Source organism: Salvelinus sp. IW2-2015, linkage group LG2, assembly GCF_002910315.2.
Source record: "Salvelinus sp. IW2-2015 linkage group LG2, ASM291031v2, whole genome shotgun sequence".
Taxonomy (NCBI): Eukaryota; Metazoa; Chordata; class Actinopteri; order Salmoniformes; family Salmonidae; genus Salvelinus; species Salvelinus sp. IW2-2015.
The window spans coordinates 28,684,306-28,702,211 of NC_036839.1; the positions used below are offsets into that span (position 1 = coordinate 28,684,306).

General features: G+C 46.1%; 1 protein-coding gene across 1 annotated transcript in view; it reads left to right on the forward strand.

Annotated features, from left to right (window-relative positions):
* The window catches only part of LOC111971403 (protein ITPRID2), a 44,917-nt gene that overhangs the window by 15,769 nt on the left and 11,242 nt on the right, over nucleotides 1–17,906 (forward strand). Inside the window, exons 6-11 of the mRNA XM_070446293.1 lie at nucleotides 5,579–5,621; nucleotides 5,835–5,930; nucleotides 6,293–6,501; nucleotides 9,235–9,974; nucleotides 10,576–10,636; nucleotides 16,280–17,865. Of these exons, the coding sequence (XP_070302394.1) occupies nucleotides 5,579–5,621; nucleotides 5,835–5,930; nucleotides 6,293–6,501; nucleotides 9,235–9,974; nucleotides 10,576–10,636; nucleotides 16,280–17,865 (2,735 nt within the window). The remainder of the gene's footprint in view (nucleotides 1–5,578; nucleotides 5,622–5,834; nucleotides 5,931–6,292; nucleotides 6,502–9,234; nucleotides 9,975–10,575; nucleotides 10,637–16,279; nucleotides 17,866–17,906) is intronic.

Consider the following 17,906-nt stretch of genomic DNA (forward strand, 5'->3'; position numbering starts at 1 on the left):
AACCTGACTCAGTTACACCAGCTCTGTTAGGAGGAATGGGCCAAAATTCACCCAACTTATTGTGGGAAGTTTGGAAGGCTACCTGAAACATTTGACCCAAGTTAAACAATTTAAAGGCAATGCTACCAAATACTAATTGAGTGTATGTAAACTTCTGACCCACTGGGAATGTGATGATAGAAATAAAAGCTGAAATAAATCATTCTCTCTACTATTATTCTGACATTTCACATTCTTAAATTGAAGTGGTGATCTTAACTGACCTAAGACAGGGAATTTTTACTCGGATTAAATGTCAGGATTTGTGAAAAACTGAGTTTAAATGTATTTGGCTAAGGTGTATGTAAACTTCCGACTGTATCTATCTCAGTTCTCCCTCTGAGTGACCTACCTGTTGGTGGAGGAGAGGAAGAGAGGAGGATAAATAATGTAAGGGATTTATCTGCAGATCTAGATAGGAACATACATTTACTTTAATGTCCTCTGGCACKGCTCTGTAGCTAGTCTCTACTAGCCGGTCTAAAACACTCCCTCTTCTCAAGGCCCATTTTATTTTATTTAACTAGGGAAGTCAGTTAAGAACAAATTCTTATTTGCGACGTGACACATGCCATACTGTAAGACAATAGCAAAGGTCCTGTTGTGTTTCACTTGCAGACCTGGGTTTAGATGGTATTCTAAATCGTTCAAATATTTGTTGCATTTGCTTTAGCCAGCCTGGAGTGCCAGATGTCTTTGTGCCTTTGCTACAATTATACTGAACAAAAATATACTGAACAAAATATGCTGAACAAAAATCTAAATGCAACATCAAGTCAAAGTGTGTTTGTCACGTGCGTTGAATACAACAGGTGTAGACMATACAGTGAAATGCTTACTTACATGCTCAAAACAACAGTGCAAAAAAGGTATTAGGTGAACAATAGGTAATTAAAGAAATAAAAACAACAGTAAAAAGACAGTGAAAAATATCAGTAGCGAGGCTATAACAGGCACTGTCGGGCTGATTTAGTCGGGCTGATTTAAGGTAGTATGTACATGTAAATATGGTTAACGTGACTATGCATATATGATCATCAGAGAGTAGCAGTAGCGTAAAAGAGGGATTGGGGGGGACACACAATGCAAATAGTCCGGGTAGCCATTTGATTACCTGTTCAGGAGTCTTATGGCTTGGGGGTAAAAACTGTTGAAGCCTTTTTGTCCTAGACTTGGCACTCTGGTACCGYTTGCCATGCGGTAGTAGACAGAACAGTCTATGACTGGGGTGGCTGGGGTCTTTGACAATTTTTAGGGCTTTCATCTGACACCGCCTGGTGTAGAGGTCCTGGATGGCAGGCAGCTTGGCCCCAGTGATGTACTGGGCCGTACGCTCTACCCTCTGTAGTGCCTTGCGGTCGGAGGCCGAGCAGTTGCCATACCAGGCAGTGATGCAACCAGTCAGGATGCTCTTGATGTTGCAGCTGTAGAACCTTTTGAGGATCTGAGGACCCATGCCAAATCTTTTTAGTTTCTTGAGGGAGAATAGGCTTTGTCGTGCCCTCTTCACGACTGTCTTGGTGTGTTTGGACCATTCTAGTTTGTTGGTGATGTGGACACCAAGGAACTTGAAGCTCTCAACCTGCTCCACTACAGCCCCGTCGATGAGAACCATACAACAATTTTAACAATTTTAGTTACAGTTCATATAAGGAAATCAGTATATTGAAATAAATAAAGTAGGCCGAAATCTATGGATTTCACATTACTGAGCAGGAGCGCAGCCATTTGTGGGCCTGGGAGGGCATAGGCCCACCCAATCAGAATGTGTTTTTCCCCACAAAGGGACTTTATTACAGACAGAAATACTCCTCMGTTTCATCAGCTGTTCGGGAGGCTGGTCGCAGAYGATTCCTCAGGTGAAGAAGCCGGATGTGGAGGTCCTGGGCTGGCCTGGTTACACGTGGTCTGTGAATGTGAGGCCGGTTGGACGCACTGCCAAATTCTCTAAAATGACATTGGAGGCTTATGGCAGAGAAATTAACATTACATTCTCTGGCAACAGCTCTGTTGGACAATTGCATGCTCCCTCAAAACTTGAGACATTTGTGGCAAAACTGCACAATTTAGAGAGGCCTTTTATTGTCCCCAGCACAAGCTGTCATGCTGTTTAAACAGCTTATTGATATGCCACACCTGTCAGGTGGATGGATTATCTTGACAAAGGAGAAATGCTCACTAACATGGATATAAACCAATTTGTGCACAACATTTTAGAGAAATACTATTTTTGTGCATATGGAACATTTCTGGGATCTTTTATTTCAGCTCCAAAAAAATGGGACCAACACTTTACATGTTGGTTGCATTGCACCAGGTGAGCTCAATTAAGGCCAACTAAAGTATTTTAAATGATTTTGCCCAGGTTGTTCATAGGAAGTGTGTTTTGGTATTCGTTATTTTGAAATGTCAATAATATCAAAGAGGGTAGTTACTTGCATACTTGCTAAATAGAGTCCTTCATAAACTCAGGAAAACAATAAATGTCCTCTCACTGTCAACTGCGTTTATTTTCAGCAAACTTAACATGTGTAAATATATGTATGAACATAAGATTCAACAACTGAGACATAAACTGAACAAGTTCCACGGACGTGACTAACAGAAATGGAATAATGAGTCCCTGAACGAAGGGGGGGTCAAAATCAAAAGTAACAGTCAGTATCTGGTGTGGCCACCAGCTGCATTAAGTACTGCAGTGCATCTCCTCCTCATGGACTGCACCAGATTTGCCAGTTCTTGCTGTGAGATGTTACCCAACTCTTCCACCAAGGCACCTGCAAGTTCCCGGACATTTCTGGGGGGAATGGCACTAGCCCTCACCCTCCGATCCAACAGGTCCCAGACGTGCTCAATAGGATGAGATCCGGGCTCTTCGCTGCCATGGCAGAACACTGACATTCCGGTCTTGCTGGAAATCACGCACAGAACGAGCAGTATGGCTGGTGGCATTGTCATGCTGGAGGGTCATGTCAGGATGAGCCTGCAGAAAGGGTACCACATGAGGGAGGAGGATGTCTTCCCTGTAACGCACAGCGTTGAGTTGAGATTGCCTTGCAATGACAACAAGCTCAGTCCGATGATGCTGTGACACACCGCCCCAGACTCTGACGGACCCTCCACCTCCAAATCGATCCCGCTCCAGTTATAAGGCCTCGGTGTAATGCTCATTCCTTTCAACGATAAATGCGAATCCGACCTCACCCCTGGTGAGACACAACTGCGACTCGTCAGTGAAGAGCACCTTTTGCCAGTCCTGTCGGGTCCAGCGACGGTGGGTTTGTGTCTATAGGCAAGTTGTTGCCGGTGATGTCTGGTGAGGACCTGCCTTACAACAGACCTACAAGCCCTCAGTCCAGCCTCTCTCAGCATATGGCGGAAAGTCTGAGCACTGATGGAGGGATTGTGCGTTCCTGGTGTAACTCAGCAGTTGTTGTTGCCATCCTGTACCTGTCCCGTAAGTGTGATGTTCGGATGTACCGATGCTGTGCAGGTGTTGTTACACATGGTCTGCCACTGCGAGGTGATCAGCTGTCCGTCCTGTCTCCCTGTAGCGCTGTCTTAGGCGTCTCACAGTACGGACATTGCAATTTATTGCCCTCACCACATCTGCAGTCCTCATGCCTCCTTGCAGCATGCCTAAGGCACGTTCACGCAGATGAGCAGGGACCCTGGGCGTCTTTCTTTTTTGGTGCTTTTCAGAGTCAGTAGAAAGGTCTCTTTGTGTCCTAAGTTTTCATAATTGTGACCTTAATTGCCTACCGTCTGTAAGCTGTTATTGTCTTAACGACCATTCCACAGGTGCATGTTCCTTAATTGTTCATGGTTCATTGAACAAGCATGGGAAACAGTGTTTAAACCTTTTACAATGAAGATCTGTGAAGTTATTTGGATTTTTACGAATGATCTTTGAAAGAAAGGGTCCTGAAAAAGGGATGTTTTTTTGTTGTTGCTTAGTTTCCCATCAGACCTGTATGGAATGGCTTTGAGGTTTATTGTTGGTAGTGCATGGTTGGTTCTGTCAAAGCTGTGACTAAACTACATGTTTCTCATTCTTCCACTCAGCTCAACAGCTGTAGTGATGCATGCTCTCTGATGTGCTACTGTATGTTGGTCTCTTTGAGAGATGGGGTCAGTCAGATTTTGTACGCATGGTTGCACTCCACACATTACTATTGTGTTTGTGCAGACCAGAAACGGTGGGTGGTAGCTAGTGTGTTGTGCTAAGGTTGGCTCCTGTTAAGGTCTGCTCTGACTTGTCTCAGTCTGTGTCCCAAATGGCACCCTGTTCCCTATAAAGTGCACTACTTTTGACGAGAGCCAATTTGGGTATTAGGGTGTTATTTGGGACATACCCATACATTGAAGCAAAGCAAGGGGCCCTAGTCAAACCTGAGATCAGTGTTCCATTGTGTCCATGTCATAACGCCCCATGATTAGTCAATCTTACTCAATCTCCGGCCTAGCGGATCTAGAAGGTACAAGTCTCAACAGACACCTGTATGAGGGCCCTTCACCCTTCTGGCTCCAATCCACTCCATCAAGGAGTGGCAATGATGTGGRTAGATGGATGCATATAGAGAAACATCACCATGTATTGCTACTGTTAATGCTCACACACACAAGAGAATTAAGAGTAATTCAATGGAATCACATGCTTTGATGATTATTCTGCTTTTTGAGGTTAAAGAACCAGTTAGGCTGATTTGTGTTTGTTCAGTTCCAGGCAGACAACTGACATCGTGTACTCTCCTGTCTTTGTCTCAACCAGGACCTGGGTTCAAATACTATTCAAAGTGTTTGAAATACTTTGTGTTTGCTCTAACCTGCTGGACTGCCAGATGGGAGTTTACTGTTTTGGGACTATTCTATTGATCGATCACGCCAAGAAAGCTCAATTAAGCTCAGATAAGGAATTTAAAATGGTATAATATTTAGAATAGTATTTGAACCCAGGCCCTGGTTGAGACAGTCAGGCATCCACGTTTTCTTTGCGTCACTAAGGCGGCCTGGAAGAAGCCATCAGACTCGGAGCAGGATTTTTTTTTCCTKACTTTTTTTTCCTGACAGATGAGGCTAGTCCAGACTTCAGGAGGACCCTCTTTACTGTCTGTTTCCAAACCATCATTCCGTCATTATGTTCCTCTTTGTCTCAAAGACGAGGATTTGGTTCTGGGGATTCTCATTTCGACAGTGGCCTCTTTTGCTTATGTTATATGTGTGAAAGGGAAGGCTTCATATTTTTAGAAATGGTTGACTTGGAATCACTGCAAAAACAAACCATTCTGTGATGTTTCATATCTGTTGTCCTTGATCACAAATGCTTGACAGCAGTCACCTTGATTGTATGTTTTACAGAAGTAGAAATGTTAGTTTTTTCTATATCAGTATTTTCTACAGTGTAACAAGTTAATTATGACAGATGAACTTTGAAGAGAAATTTGTGAATCAGCAATTATTTTATACAGAGCAAGCTTACCAAAGCACAGAGCAGTGTGCAAAGCTCCTGTATTCATTTCTTTCTTTCTACTCCCTGCAGCCAACCACCTTCAGCCCAACAGTGCCAAAGCAGAGACACCCAGGTAAGACCCCCCCCCCCCCCCCCCGCTTCTGCTATTGGCCACCCCTCACCCCCTCAGTTCAGTCCCAGCAGTAGTCTTACTCTCTGTAGCTGCTGTCTCTTATACACATCTAGATGTGTATAAGAGACAGCCCCTCACCCCCTCAGTTCAGTCCCAGCAGTAGTCTTACTCTCTGTAGCTGTGGTGTGAATACTTGCTCACTCTGCTCCCCAGCTATGGGATATGTGCAAAGGACAAGAGGAGCCAGTTCCTACAGAACAGGAGTATGAACTCAATAGGCTCAGGGAAGAGCAGCACCAGTGTATCCAGGTGAGTAGTAGACACTCAGATGGGCAGGCCCTGAGCCTCAGCCAAGCTCTGTGGTTGGTTTCTGCCCTTCTGGGTTTGAACTGAAGCCAGCCAAATAAGGTTTAGAGTGCTCTGGTTCATTCATATATTACAGCACTTCATTATTAGTATGGTAACCAGAACATTTCAGGTCCCAAGAAAGAGCTAAAAGCTGGTACATTTATATCAAGTTTAATAAAATACTGTTTCTGAAGTTAGTTATCCAAGAAGTTTGGAAGTATCTCTATTTTATCTCAGACTTTTCATTGTTTCATTGATGGTTCAGCACTGCATTATTTCAACAGTGTATTTTCTATGCATTCATGCATTCACTTTGTCTCCAGTGTGTCTGAGTTGTTGGACCTATATGAAGAGGATCCAGAAGAGATCCTGTATAACCTGGGGTTTGGCCGGGAGGAGCTGGATATCGCCTCAAAGATCCCCTTGCGCTTCTTTAACAGCCCCTCTTGTGCTAAGGGCATCGATCTCAAGGTCTACCTGGAAGCACAGCTACAACGCACAGAGATGGAAAAACCCAACTATGCCCTGACAAGTATGTTAACACTCTCTCAGTTTGCCTCCAACTGTCTTGCTTTGTCTTTCTATTGCTCTCTTGTTCATGCATTGGCTCTCTCTCTCTCTATCTCGCTCTCTTTCCCTTGGTTTCGCACTCTCTTTTTTCCATCCCACCCTCTTCCTTTGAGCTGTGAAAACACTGTATGGCCTGGAAACACTGATCGTATCACTGTTCGCTGTCATAAAATGGTGCAGACATACAGCCATTTGCTGGCATGTACATACATGCAGACGTACAGGTAGTGATGAAAATAATGAGTTGTGGTTCTGAGTGTCACCTGGAGTGCAGAGTAGCAGTGGGATAGGTGGTGTAATGCAAAATGGTGGTAGGGTTGTGGTTGGAGTGGGGTGCTGGTGGGGGGTTGGGGTTAGGATGTGGTGGTTAGGGGTAGTATGTGGTGGTTAGGGGTAGGATGTGGTGGTTAGGGGTAGGATGTGGTGGTTAGGGGTAGGATGTGGTGGTTAGGGGTAGGATATGGTGGCGGGGTAGGATGTGGTGTTGGGGTAGGGGAGGTATATGGTGGTGGGGTAGAATGTGGGGTAGGGGTAGATGTCGCCGTTAGGGTACGGATGTGTGGTGGTGGAGTGGTGGTGTTAGGGTAGGAAGTGGTGGTGGTAGGATGTGGTGTGGTGGTAGGATGTGGTGGTGGTAGGGTAGGATGTGTGGGGCAGGATGGTGGTGTTAGGGGTAGTATATGGTGGTGGGGTAGGGATGGGTGTGGTTAGGGTAGGAATGTGGTGGTGGTTGGGGTAGGAGTGGTGAGTGTGGTGTAGGGGTAGGATGATGGTGGTGGTTGGGATCGGATGTGGTGGGGTAGGGGTAGGATGTTGGTGGCTGGTTAGGGTAGGATGTGGTGGGGTAGGGCGGGATGTCCGAGAGTAGGTGCGTAGGGGCAGTGTGGTGGGTGGCTTAGGGTAGGATAGTGGTGGTGGGTGGAATGGGTGGTGGGGGGTAGGATGTGGCGTGGGTGGGGTAGGGAGATGGTGGTGGTTAGGAGTATGGGATGGTGGATTTGTGGTAGATTGTGGTGCGGGGTGGATTAGGGTGGGGAGGTGCCTGTGGTTAGGATGTAGGTATGTGTGGTGGTGTGGGTAGGGGATGTTAAGAGTGTAGTCTTTGTAGGTGTGTAATGGATGACACACCACAATGGCTGGCCAGCCAGAGAGGACCAGGAAGGGGACACAATGCGCTGGCCAGCCAGAGAAGAACAGGAAGGGACACAATGGTGGCAGCCAGAGAGGAGGAAGGCGAACAAGCTGGCTCAGCCAGAGAAGAAACAGGAAGGGAACAAATGGCTGGCCAGGAGAAGAACAGGAAGGGACACAATGGCTGCCAGCGAGAAAGAACAGGAAGGACGACAATGGCTGGCCAGCCAAGAGAGACAGGAAGGACACAATGGCTGCCAACCAGAGAAAGAACAGGGAGGAGACAATGGCTGGCAGCCAAAGAGGAACAGGAAGGGACACAAATGGCTGGCGAGCCAAGAAGACAGGAGGGACAACATGGCTGCCAGCCAGAGAGAACAGGAAGGGACACAATGGCTGGCAGCAGAGAAGAAGGAAGGGACAGAATGGCTGGCAGCCAGAGGAGGAACAGGAAGGGACACAATGGCTGGCGCCAGAGAAGAACAGGAAGGACGAGCAACGGCTGGCCAGCCAAGAGGAACAGGAGGGAAAAATGCGCCGGAAGAGAGAAGAACGAAGGACACAATGGCTGGCCAGCCAGTAAGAAGAACAGGAAGGGAACAATGGTTGGACAGCCAAAGAAGCAGGAAGGGGAACACAATGGTCTGGCAAGCAAGAGAGCAAGGAAGGAAACAAGGATGCAGCAGAGAGACAGAAGGGACGGACAATGATGGCCAGCAGAGAAGAAAGGAAGGACATGGTGGCCAGCAGAGAAGAAGGAGGGATCAAAATGGCGACAGCAGGAGAAGAAGGAAGGGACACAATGGCTGCAGCCAAGAAAACGGAAGGAACATGGCTGCCACCAAGAAGAACAGGAAGGGACACAATGGCTGGCCAGCCAGAGAGGAACAGGAAGGGACACAATGGCTGGCCAGCCAGAGAAGAACAGGAAAGGACAGCGAGAGGTGTGTGTGGAACATGGCCTGTTGTCTGTAAACTGCTGGACCGAGGCCCAGTAAGAAATGCTGTGTTGTAGCAGCTCTCGAGTCAGTTTTATCTTGATCTGGTCTAGATTAGCAGTTTAAAGGGAGAGATGAGACTCTCTTATAAATCCCTTTTGAAGTTTCACTGGTCCCAGTTAAGTTTGTGAGAGGTTTTGTATTCCTTTTGAGTTGTTGTTGATTTGCAGCAGCCCCACCACTAACTGAAGGTCTTGCTGTTTCTGTTTCATAACCGTGTTGATTTTATGTACAGCATACTGATCATTGGAATTATGGTTGCCCTGTGAGCTGTGACAGCCTGTGCCTTTCTGTGCCTGTAAAGCTGATTTTATTGTTATGATGCAGCTTTCGCTTTCATCATCCTCCAAATGAACTGCACCCATGAGGGCTGAATCTGCTGCTAAGAGAGACAAATATAAACAGGCTTTCTGGAGACTAGCTAGCTAGAGCCTTGGGTCAAAGAACTCRGGAGCTCATTGTTTCTATTTTGATTCTTAGTTTATCAAGTTTACTCCCTCTTTCTTCCCCTAAACTAAAAGTTGTATTTTAATTCCAGTTTCCTCTCTCTTTCTTTCCCCCTAAAGGTCGTTTCCGTCAGATCGCGGTCCTGACCACAGTGGCCAACGAATTATTCCATCTCTACTCCCAGGTGTCGGGCCAGCCCGTCCAAAAGATCTGCAGCCTGGATGGGGAACCCCTTACCATCGTCACTCCTTCTCCTCTGAAGAGGAACAACTCAGCCCTGAACGCAGCCAAGATCCTAAAGAAGACCATCACCAAGCATAACCTTTTCGGTGGGGCAGCAGAGGAAGTCTCTCATAGCCCMACAGCCCTGTCTACTACCACAGGGAAACAAGCAGACCAATTGAGTCCAGGTACAGGGGACAGCACCATCACTACTGACTCCGACCACAAGGGGGAGCTCAAGCAGAAGGCCTTCATGAAGAAGGAATCTACTTCTCTGGCTATGTTGACTGAGGACAGCCACTCTAGAGGCAGCACTGAAGCCCCGCTGAGCATCAACGGACACCACCCTGGAGTGAATGGAGACAGTCCCAAGCTAAATGGAAATGGCCTGGCGTTGACAGGAAGTAGAGAAAATCACATCTCGTTCACTGTCAGTGTTGTCCCTGAGGAGGCCCAGGAGGGTGACCTGAGCCTGTGCAGCGAGGCTGACCTGGAGAAAAAGCACCAGGAAATCCATCAGATRGGCCAGAGGGCCATCCGATCAACCCCAGGCGAGGAACCTAACTACAGCCTGATGCCCAACCTTCACATCGCCCACCACCACACGCAGGCCAAGGATTCCTTTGAGATGGAAGAGGTAGGAGGACCATACTCACACACGGGTTGAGGGGGGTTCAAATCTTGGCTTAGTTGTACTGTTGCACTACTCCCTCCAGTTTGAGATGGAGGTAGGACCGTCCGTAGAAACAGAGTTATGGAGAGGGGTTCAATTCTTGACTGAGTTTTGCTATACTGCCTTCCCAGTTCAATATACAGTTTTCTTCTTATCTTCATCTCCTGGTTCTCACACTGGGCTGTTTTTTTAAAACCCTGGTTTTAGCTGTCCTAGCAGATATTGTGAAAAGCTAAGGTCACGAACTTGCGTCTATAAATAAGTAAGAACAGTAAGAGAGAGCATATGGAGGACCCTGGAGACCAAGTTATTATTGTGACTCCATCTGCAGTTTGTCCCTCCTCTCTCTCCAGATCTAGCAGAATGGGGTAATAGTTACAGTAACTGGAGGGAGGGGGCTGTATGCATCAGAAGTGTGTCAGTGTAGAAGTTGCCCCAAGTGTTTTTCTGTTTGGCTTTGTTTCACCACACAATAGAAGTAACTGTGGAAGCCTTATGTTCCACATACTGTAGGAATGAAGAGGATTAAGTAAGTAAAAAGTAAAATGTTTATCTATCCTCTCAGGTCCAGAGTAATGAGGATGAAGCTCTACCTGGAACTTGCAGCCCCTCTAGAGCTGGCAGTGGTGAGTCTGGCCTGCATGTTATACACCTTTATAAGACATTATAAAGGCTCATACATGCTTATAACAAGTCATAATACTTTTCAGATTGATGTAAGGTGTTACCAAACTTTCCAACGTGGATATCCACTAATATGATCAATCACTTTATTACGTTACAAAACCATATGTTCTGTTGTTGATCAGTAAAATTAGTTAACTGGCATAATCACCATCTCTCAWATATTCACTAACATTTTGTTGTCTTATACAAAGTATTTAAATACTACTGTAGTGTACTCTGATGGAATTTTCCATATTGGCCTTTTAGACAAAAAAGACACGGGTATATCCTGGCCAGTTTTGTCGACCGTCAACTAATTGTAGCACAGGTTTTAGATTAGCGATGTCAGGGAAGAAGAGAGCAGATATTTAGGGAGCATTTTGAGGATAGTGATCGAATGGTTTAATTTATCTATTATTTCTAAGAAAATTGCTACTTAGAACACATGGACCCGTGACAATCCATTATAATTGAGTGACCCATCTAAAACAAAGGGCCGCTTTCCTCAGGAACTTATACATGTTTTATTAGATAAAACCTAATATAACGACTCAGTATATTTATTTTCCTACTGACCATGATATATTAGAACATGGAGCCTCAGGGATGTGCTCTTCAGGGAATCACTATAACCCAAAATACATGGAGCTGAAGTTAACTAAATGGATGACGTCTGCCCTCTGGTGGGTAACTCTGTACTTTTTTAAATGTGTGTATAATACAAGTTGTAGAGATGGGTAGGTTGTTTAGCAACAAAACAGACACTTGCGCCACTATGGGGCAMAACAGACGGGGTTGGCTTAGATTGTTGATAACATGTTGAAAACATAAAGTTGCAGAATGAGCACTTGTCTCAAATACATCGTTACAGTTGTTGGTYAGGTGGTTCGCAGGCTAGCACATTTTAGCCATATTAGCATAGACATGACATCAGTCAGAACATCTCAAAACAAGACATGGTATCAAGAACAAGATCAAACGAGCCCCTTATGATTCACCACATGGCCGTTTCTTGTGATTGTTGCTAGCTAGCTATCTGTCCATACAGAACCATAACAACACACGGCCTTCAGCCCCATTGACACGTGCGCATAGTTTTCATGGCGTTGTCAGCAAACCCGTCTATTGTAGATGCAATGCAAGTGTGTCATATCCCTGTGTTGCAAAGATACCAATGGAACACAGATTTTTTTACTCAGTACAATGTGTCTCGTAATTCCTATGACAATGTTGATTACTTATTTTGTTTAAACCCAGATTGATGGTCCTCATGGACGTCACCGGGACCTGGCTACGATTTTTGGTCAGCCCCGAATATTTTGCGCTGCTGCAATTGTAACCGATGTGAAATGGCTAACTAGTTAGCAGTGGTGCGCGCTAATAGCGTTTCAATCGGTGACGTCACTCGCTTTGAGACCTTGAAGTAGTGGTTCCCCTTGCTCTGCAAGGGCCGCGGATTTTGTGGAGCGATGGGTAACGATGCTTCGTGGGTGACTGTTGTTGATGTGTGCAGAGGGTCCCTGGTTCGCGCCCGGGTCGGGGCGAGGGGATGGACTAAAGTTGAACTGTTACACAATGGTGTAAAAGAATATATATACTGAACTTAATGCGCCACCTATATTCATAGAGCTGTGGTTAAATGAATCTCCGAAGTCATCCAGCCGTTATGATCAGGGTTGTAGTGCTGATGGAGTGCAGCACTTCTCAGAATGGTGCTGTCTAGCAAGATCACTTAATGATGAATTAGTCATCTACATAACACACGAATATGCTAGCATAATGTCAGGCTACTGTTATACCAAAACACCATGTAATTTCTTATGACAATTTAGGATGATTGGCTGAAATGTTGAATTTCTTCTCATGCGGAGCTGTGTTTAACTCCATCTGCTCTAAAATGTGATTAGTTCGGCTGGGTAGCTGGTTGGGATCAAATGGTTGGTTGGCATGCATGCAGCATGGCCGTTTCACCTGTAAAACGGGAAGAATTAGGATTCACGATTTACATTAATGATGGATTATTTATGATAAGGTAGGCCTAATTTGGTGTTTTAGATTTTTTTATATTTACATTTTCCTTTAGCCATTTACAGTATGGTAGGCATTGGCAATCATGCAATTTGGATGATGCATTGTATGTACAGTACCAGTCAAAAGTTTGGACACACCTACAAATTCAAGGGTTTTGTCTTTATTTTTACAATTTTCTACATTGTAGATTAATAGTGAAGATATAAAAACTATTAAATACAACATATGGATCATGTAGTAACCAAAAAAGTTAAACAAATCAAAAATATATTTATGATTCTTCAAAGTAGCCACCCTTTGCCTTGATGACAGCTTTGCACACACTTGACATTCTCTCAACCAGCTTCACTCGGAATGCTTTTCCAACAGTCTTGAAGGAGTTCCCATATATGCTGAGCACTTGTTGGCAGCTTTTCCTTCACTCTGCGGTCCAACTCATCCAAACATCTCAATTGGGTTGAGGTCGGGTGATTGTGGAGGCCAGGTCATCTCATGCGCACTCCATCACTCTACTCCTTGGTCATATAGCCCTTACACAGCCTGGATAGTCCCATTAAGCGCAAAGCATATGGGATGGCGTATCGCTGCAGAATGCTGTGGTAGCCATGCTGGTTAAGTGTGCCTTGAATTCTAAATAAATCACTGACAGTGTCAAGCAAAGCACCATCACACCTCATCCTCCATGCTTCACGTGGGAACTACACACATGTGGAGATCATCCATTCACCTACTCTGCGTCTCACAAAGACACGGAGGTTGGAACAAAAATCTCAAATTTTGACTATTCCACCGGTCTAATGTCCATTGCTCATGTTTCTTGGCCCAAGCAAGTCTGTTCTTCTGTTGGTGTCCTTTAGTAGTGATTTCTTTGCAACAATTCTACCATGAAGGCCTGATTTCACACAGTCTCCTCTGAACAGTTGATGTTGGTGTCTGTTACTTGAACTGTGAGCATTTTTTGGCTGTAATTTCTGAGGCGGGTAACTCTAATGAACTTATCCTCTGCAGCAGAGGTAACTCTGGATCTTCCTTTCCTGTGTCGGTCCTCATGAGAGACAGTTCATCATAAAGTTATTGAAATTTTCCGTATTGACTGACCTTCATGTCTTAAAGTAATGATGGACTGTCGTTTCTCTTTGCGTATTTGAGCTGTTCTTGCCATAATATGGACTTGGTCTTTTACCAAATAGGGCTATCTTCTGTATACCACCCCTACTTGTCAGAACACAACTGATTGTCTCAACGCATTAAGAAGGAACGAAATTTAGTTTTGATGTCTTCACTATTATTCTACAATGTAGAAAATAGTAAAAATAAAGAAATTCTTGAATGAGTAGATGTGTCCAAACTTTTGACTGGTACTGTATATTCTAAAATAATTTAAACAATAGGCTTCATGTCAGTACCAACTTTCATTCAGAAATGCTGGTTTAATAATAATAATAATAAAATGCCATTCCCGTAGGCTACCTAAACAAACAGCACTACACCACTGGTTATAATAAATGTAAAGCAATTGACATGTGTGGTCAACTGATAATTGGGACAGCGCATGGTGCTGCTTTGCGACAAGCATGGAACCTCATCTTGATAAATCTCACGGACAGATTTGTTTTTCAGTGAATCTCTGTTTGGATATTTGGTCACAATTAGGCTGGCAAATGTTAGCTACATTGAGGTGAGTGCTCATGATCATTAGTTAAGCAAATGAAAGCAATGCAGATTTTCTCTACACACACATAATTAGGCCTATTGCCTAGCTATTGACCTTCCCTGATATTTCCTGAACTTTCCAATACTTTTCTGATGCATTTCAGACACTTAGCCTACTGATGCGAATACAAGTCATCAAAGGTCATAAGGCCTACATTGTTTCAATAACAATATAGCTGAAACAACTATTGGATTCATTGATTTACTGAATTTACTCTTTTGTAATGTGTAGGCTAGGTTACTTGCTGATAATTTTAAATATTATAGTAACAGTAGCAGTATAGTAACTACACCATAAGCTCTAAATCAAATCAAATGTATTATATAGCCCTTCTTAGATCAGCTGATATCTCAAAGTGCTGTAAGAAGCCCAGCTAAAACCCCAAACAGCAAGCAATGCAGGTGTAGAAGCACGGTGGCTAGGAAAACTCTCCTAGAAAGGCCAAAACCTAGGAAGAAACCTAGAGAGGAACCAGGCTATGAGGGTGGCCAGTTTCTTCTGGCTGTGCCGGGTGGAGATTATAAAAGACATGGCCAAGATGTCTAAATGTTCATAAATGACCAGGCATGGTCAAATAATAATAATCACAGTAGTTGTCGAGGGTGCAACAGGTCAGCACCTCAGGAGTAATGTCAGTTGGCTTTTCATAGCCGATCATTAAGAGTTCTCTACCGCTCCTGCTGTCTCTAGAAGTTGAAAACAGCAGGTCTGGGACAGGTAGCACGTCCGGTGACCAGGTCAGGGTTCCATAGCCGCAGGCAGAACAGTTGAAACTGGAGCAGCAGCACGGCCAGGTGGACTGGGGACAGCAAGGAGTCATCATGCCAGGTAGTCCTGAGGCATGGTCCTAGGGCTCAGGTCCTCCAAAAGAGAGAAAGATAATTAATTAGAGAGAGCATACTTAAATTCACACAGGACACCGGATAAGACAGGAGAAATACTCCAGATATAACAGACTGACCCTAGCCCCCCGACATAAACTACTGCAACATAAATACTGGAGGCTGAGACAGGAGGGGTCAGKAGACACTGTGGCCCCATCCAATGATACCCCCGGACAGTGCCAAACAGGCAGGATATAACCCCACCCACTTTGCCAAAGCACAGCCCCCACACCACTAGAGGGATATCTTCAACCACCAACTTACCATCCTGAGACAAGGCCGAGTATAGCCCACAAAGATCTCCGCCAACCCAGACAGGAAGACCTCGTCAGTGACTCAACCCACTCAAGTGACGCACCCCTCCTAGGGACGGCATGGAAGAGCACCAGTAAGCCAGTCTAAAGGGGTTACTGACCACAATCAATTTAATTAATAATAGTGTTGATTATTTGGCCTTGGCGAGAGCACAACGAATGTAAGAAAACAGCGCTGCAGGAAGGGGTGCTGGAAGTGCTGCAGATCAATTGAAATACATTTGCCAAATTATATAATTACTCTTGTCTCTATAAATAAATGACATAAATGAAAATACTACACCAGCATAATTTAGCCACAGAGGATCAATAGCTTTTTCATAAAAAATAGCTGTAGATTGTGTTTTGTCACATTTATGAGCGCATAGGCCTAGTTAGTCTACAGTTGGGAGTCCTGCAATTGGGCAGCCCGCGCGGTAGCAGAGAGAACAGTCTATGACTAAGGTGGCTGAAGTCTTTGGCAATTTTTAGGGCCTTCCTCTGACACTGCCTGGTATAGAGGTCCCGGATGGCAGGAAGCTTGGCCCCATTGATGTACTGGGCCGTACGCACTAGCCCTGCCACATCCGATGAGCGTCGGAGCCGGTGTAGTGCGATTCAATCTTAGTCCTGTATTGACGCTTTGCCTGTTTGATCTCTCTCTCCCTATCTCCATTACAGAACAACAACTGAGAACAACCAGCCAGCAGTCAGACAGTAGTGGTTTTGCAGAGGGCCCCTCTACTGATGGCTCAGCTAACAATTTAAAGGTACAGGAGAGCGCTGACAGCTGTGATTGTGAGACCATGCTGATGTCCTACGCTGGGGAGGTGACCACTCCTCTAGCCCTTGAACACCCTGCCTTTGAGATGCTGCAGTTAAAAGAGGAACAGGAGGAGGAGGATGTGCAGACACCCTCTGTCCTACAGAAACACCTTGAGGAGGACGGGGGGGGGAGCAAGAGCCCTATTGGGGAGGAGGAGCAGCGGCAGGAGGTGCCACAGTACACCTTCCACCAGTTACCTAAACCAGGAGATAGAGGAGTGGCCCAAGACTTGGAGCAGGACCAACAGCATAGCACTGCTGAGGAAGCTGCTTCTTATCCTGCCTCTGAGACTCCTCAGTCAACTCCTGAGACTTGCCATACTGTTGAGGCTGATCTTGACACGGCTACAGTGCCTGGTCCTACAGAAGACCATGGCTCCATCCTGGCCCCTGACTGCAGCTCCTCTGGTGCCCCAGCCAGGGAGGGTGTGCCTGACAGGGTGGAGATGGAAGCCAGGCTCTCCAGCCCTAGCCCCAGCTGCCCCATCCTCAGTGCCTCAGCCAGGGTCCACGGGGCCCTCTACAGGGCCCAGCAGAGGGCCTTGTCCCCAGGCCTCCAGGGCGCCTGCATGGAGGGGAAGGTGACAGCGAGGGATCTGTTCAGGAGAAGAGCCCCCCTGACGAGGTCCCGATCCCTGCCTACCTCCCTCCTCAGCCCCTCCCGTGCGGTCTCCTCTGTCAGGATACAGTTTGGCCAGGAGACAGTCAGGCACTGCACTCGGACGGTCTTTTCCTACCGATACACCCCAGAAGTGCAGGTGGAGGAGGAGGTGCAGGTGGAGGAGGTGGTGCAGGTAGAGGAGGAGGAGGTGGAGCTGGAGGTGGGGTCCATTGTGGAAGAGGAGGTTGCGGAGGAGGGGGTTCAGAGGAGAGGCAGCTTTTGCTCTATCTTAATTATCAACAGAGAGGCCGAGCCATCTCATGGCCCCGGGCTACAGAGAGATGGGGATCTGAGAAAGCTTCAAGGCAGAGTTCCCCCWTACCCCCTGGCCATCCCCCGCCACCTGACCTGCTCAACCATCTCACTGCACAGCCCCACTCCTGAGTGGGGAGAGAGACCTCTGGTGGAGCACCACCGTGCCTGGAGCACCTGCAGCGTACCTAACCTTACCCAACGTAACCTGGCACAGCATAACCACCCTAACCTGAACCACTTCAATAACCGTAACCTCACTCAGCACAGCAACCCTAACTTAAACCTCACTCAGCACAGCAACCCTAACTTAAACCTCACTCAGCACAGCAACCCTAACTTAAATCTCACCCAGCATAGCAACCCTAACTTCAACCTCACCCAGCACATCAACCCTGACTTTCAACCTGACTTCAACCTCAACCAGCACAGAAACCCTGATTTCAACCTCACCCAGCACAGCAACCCTGACTTCAACCTCACCCAGCACAGAAACCCTGATTTCAACGTCACCCAGCACAGCAAACCCTGACTTCAACCTCACCCAGCACAGCAACCCTAACCTGGCGC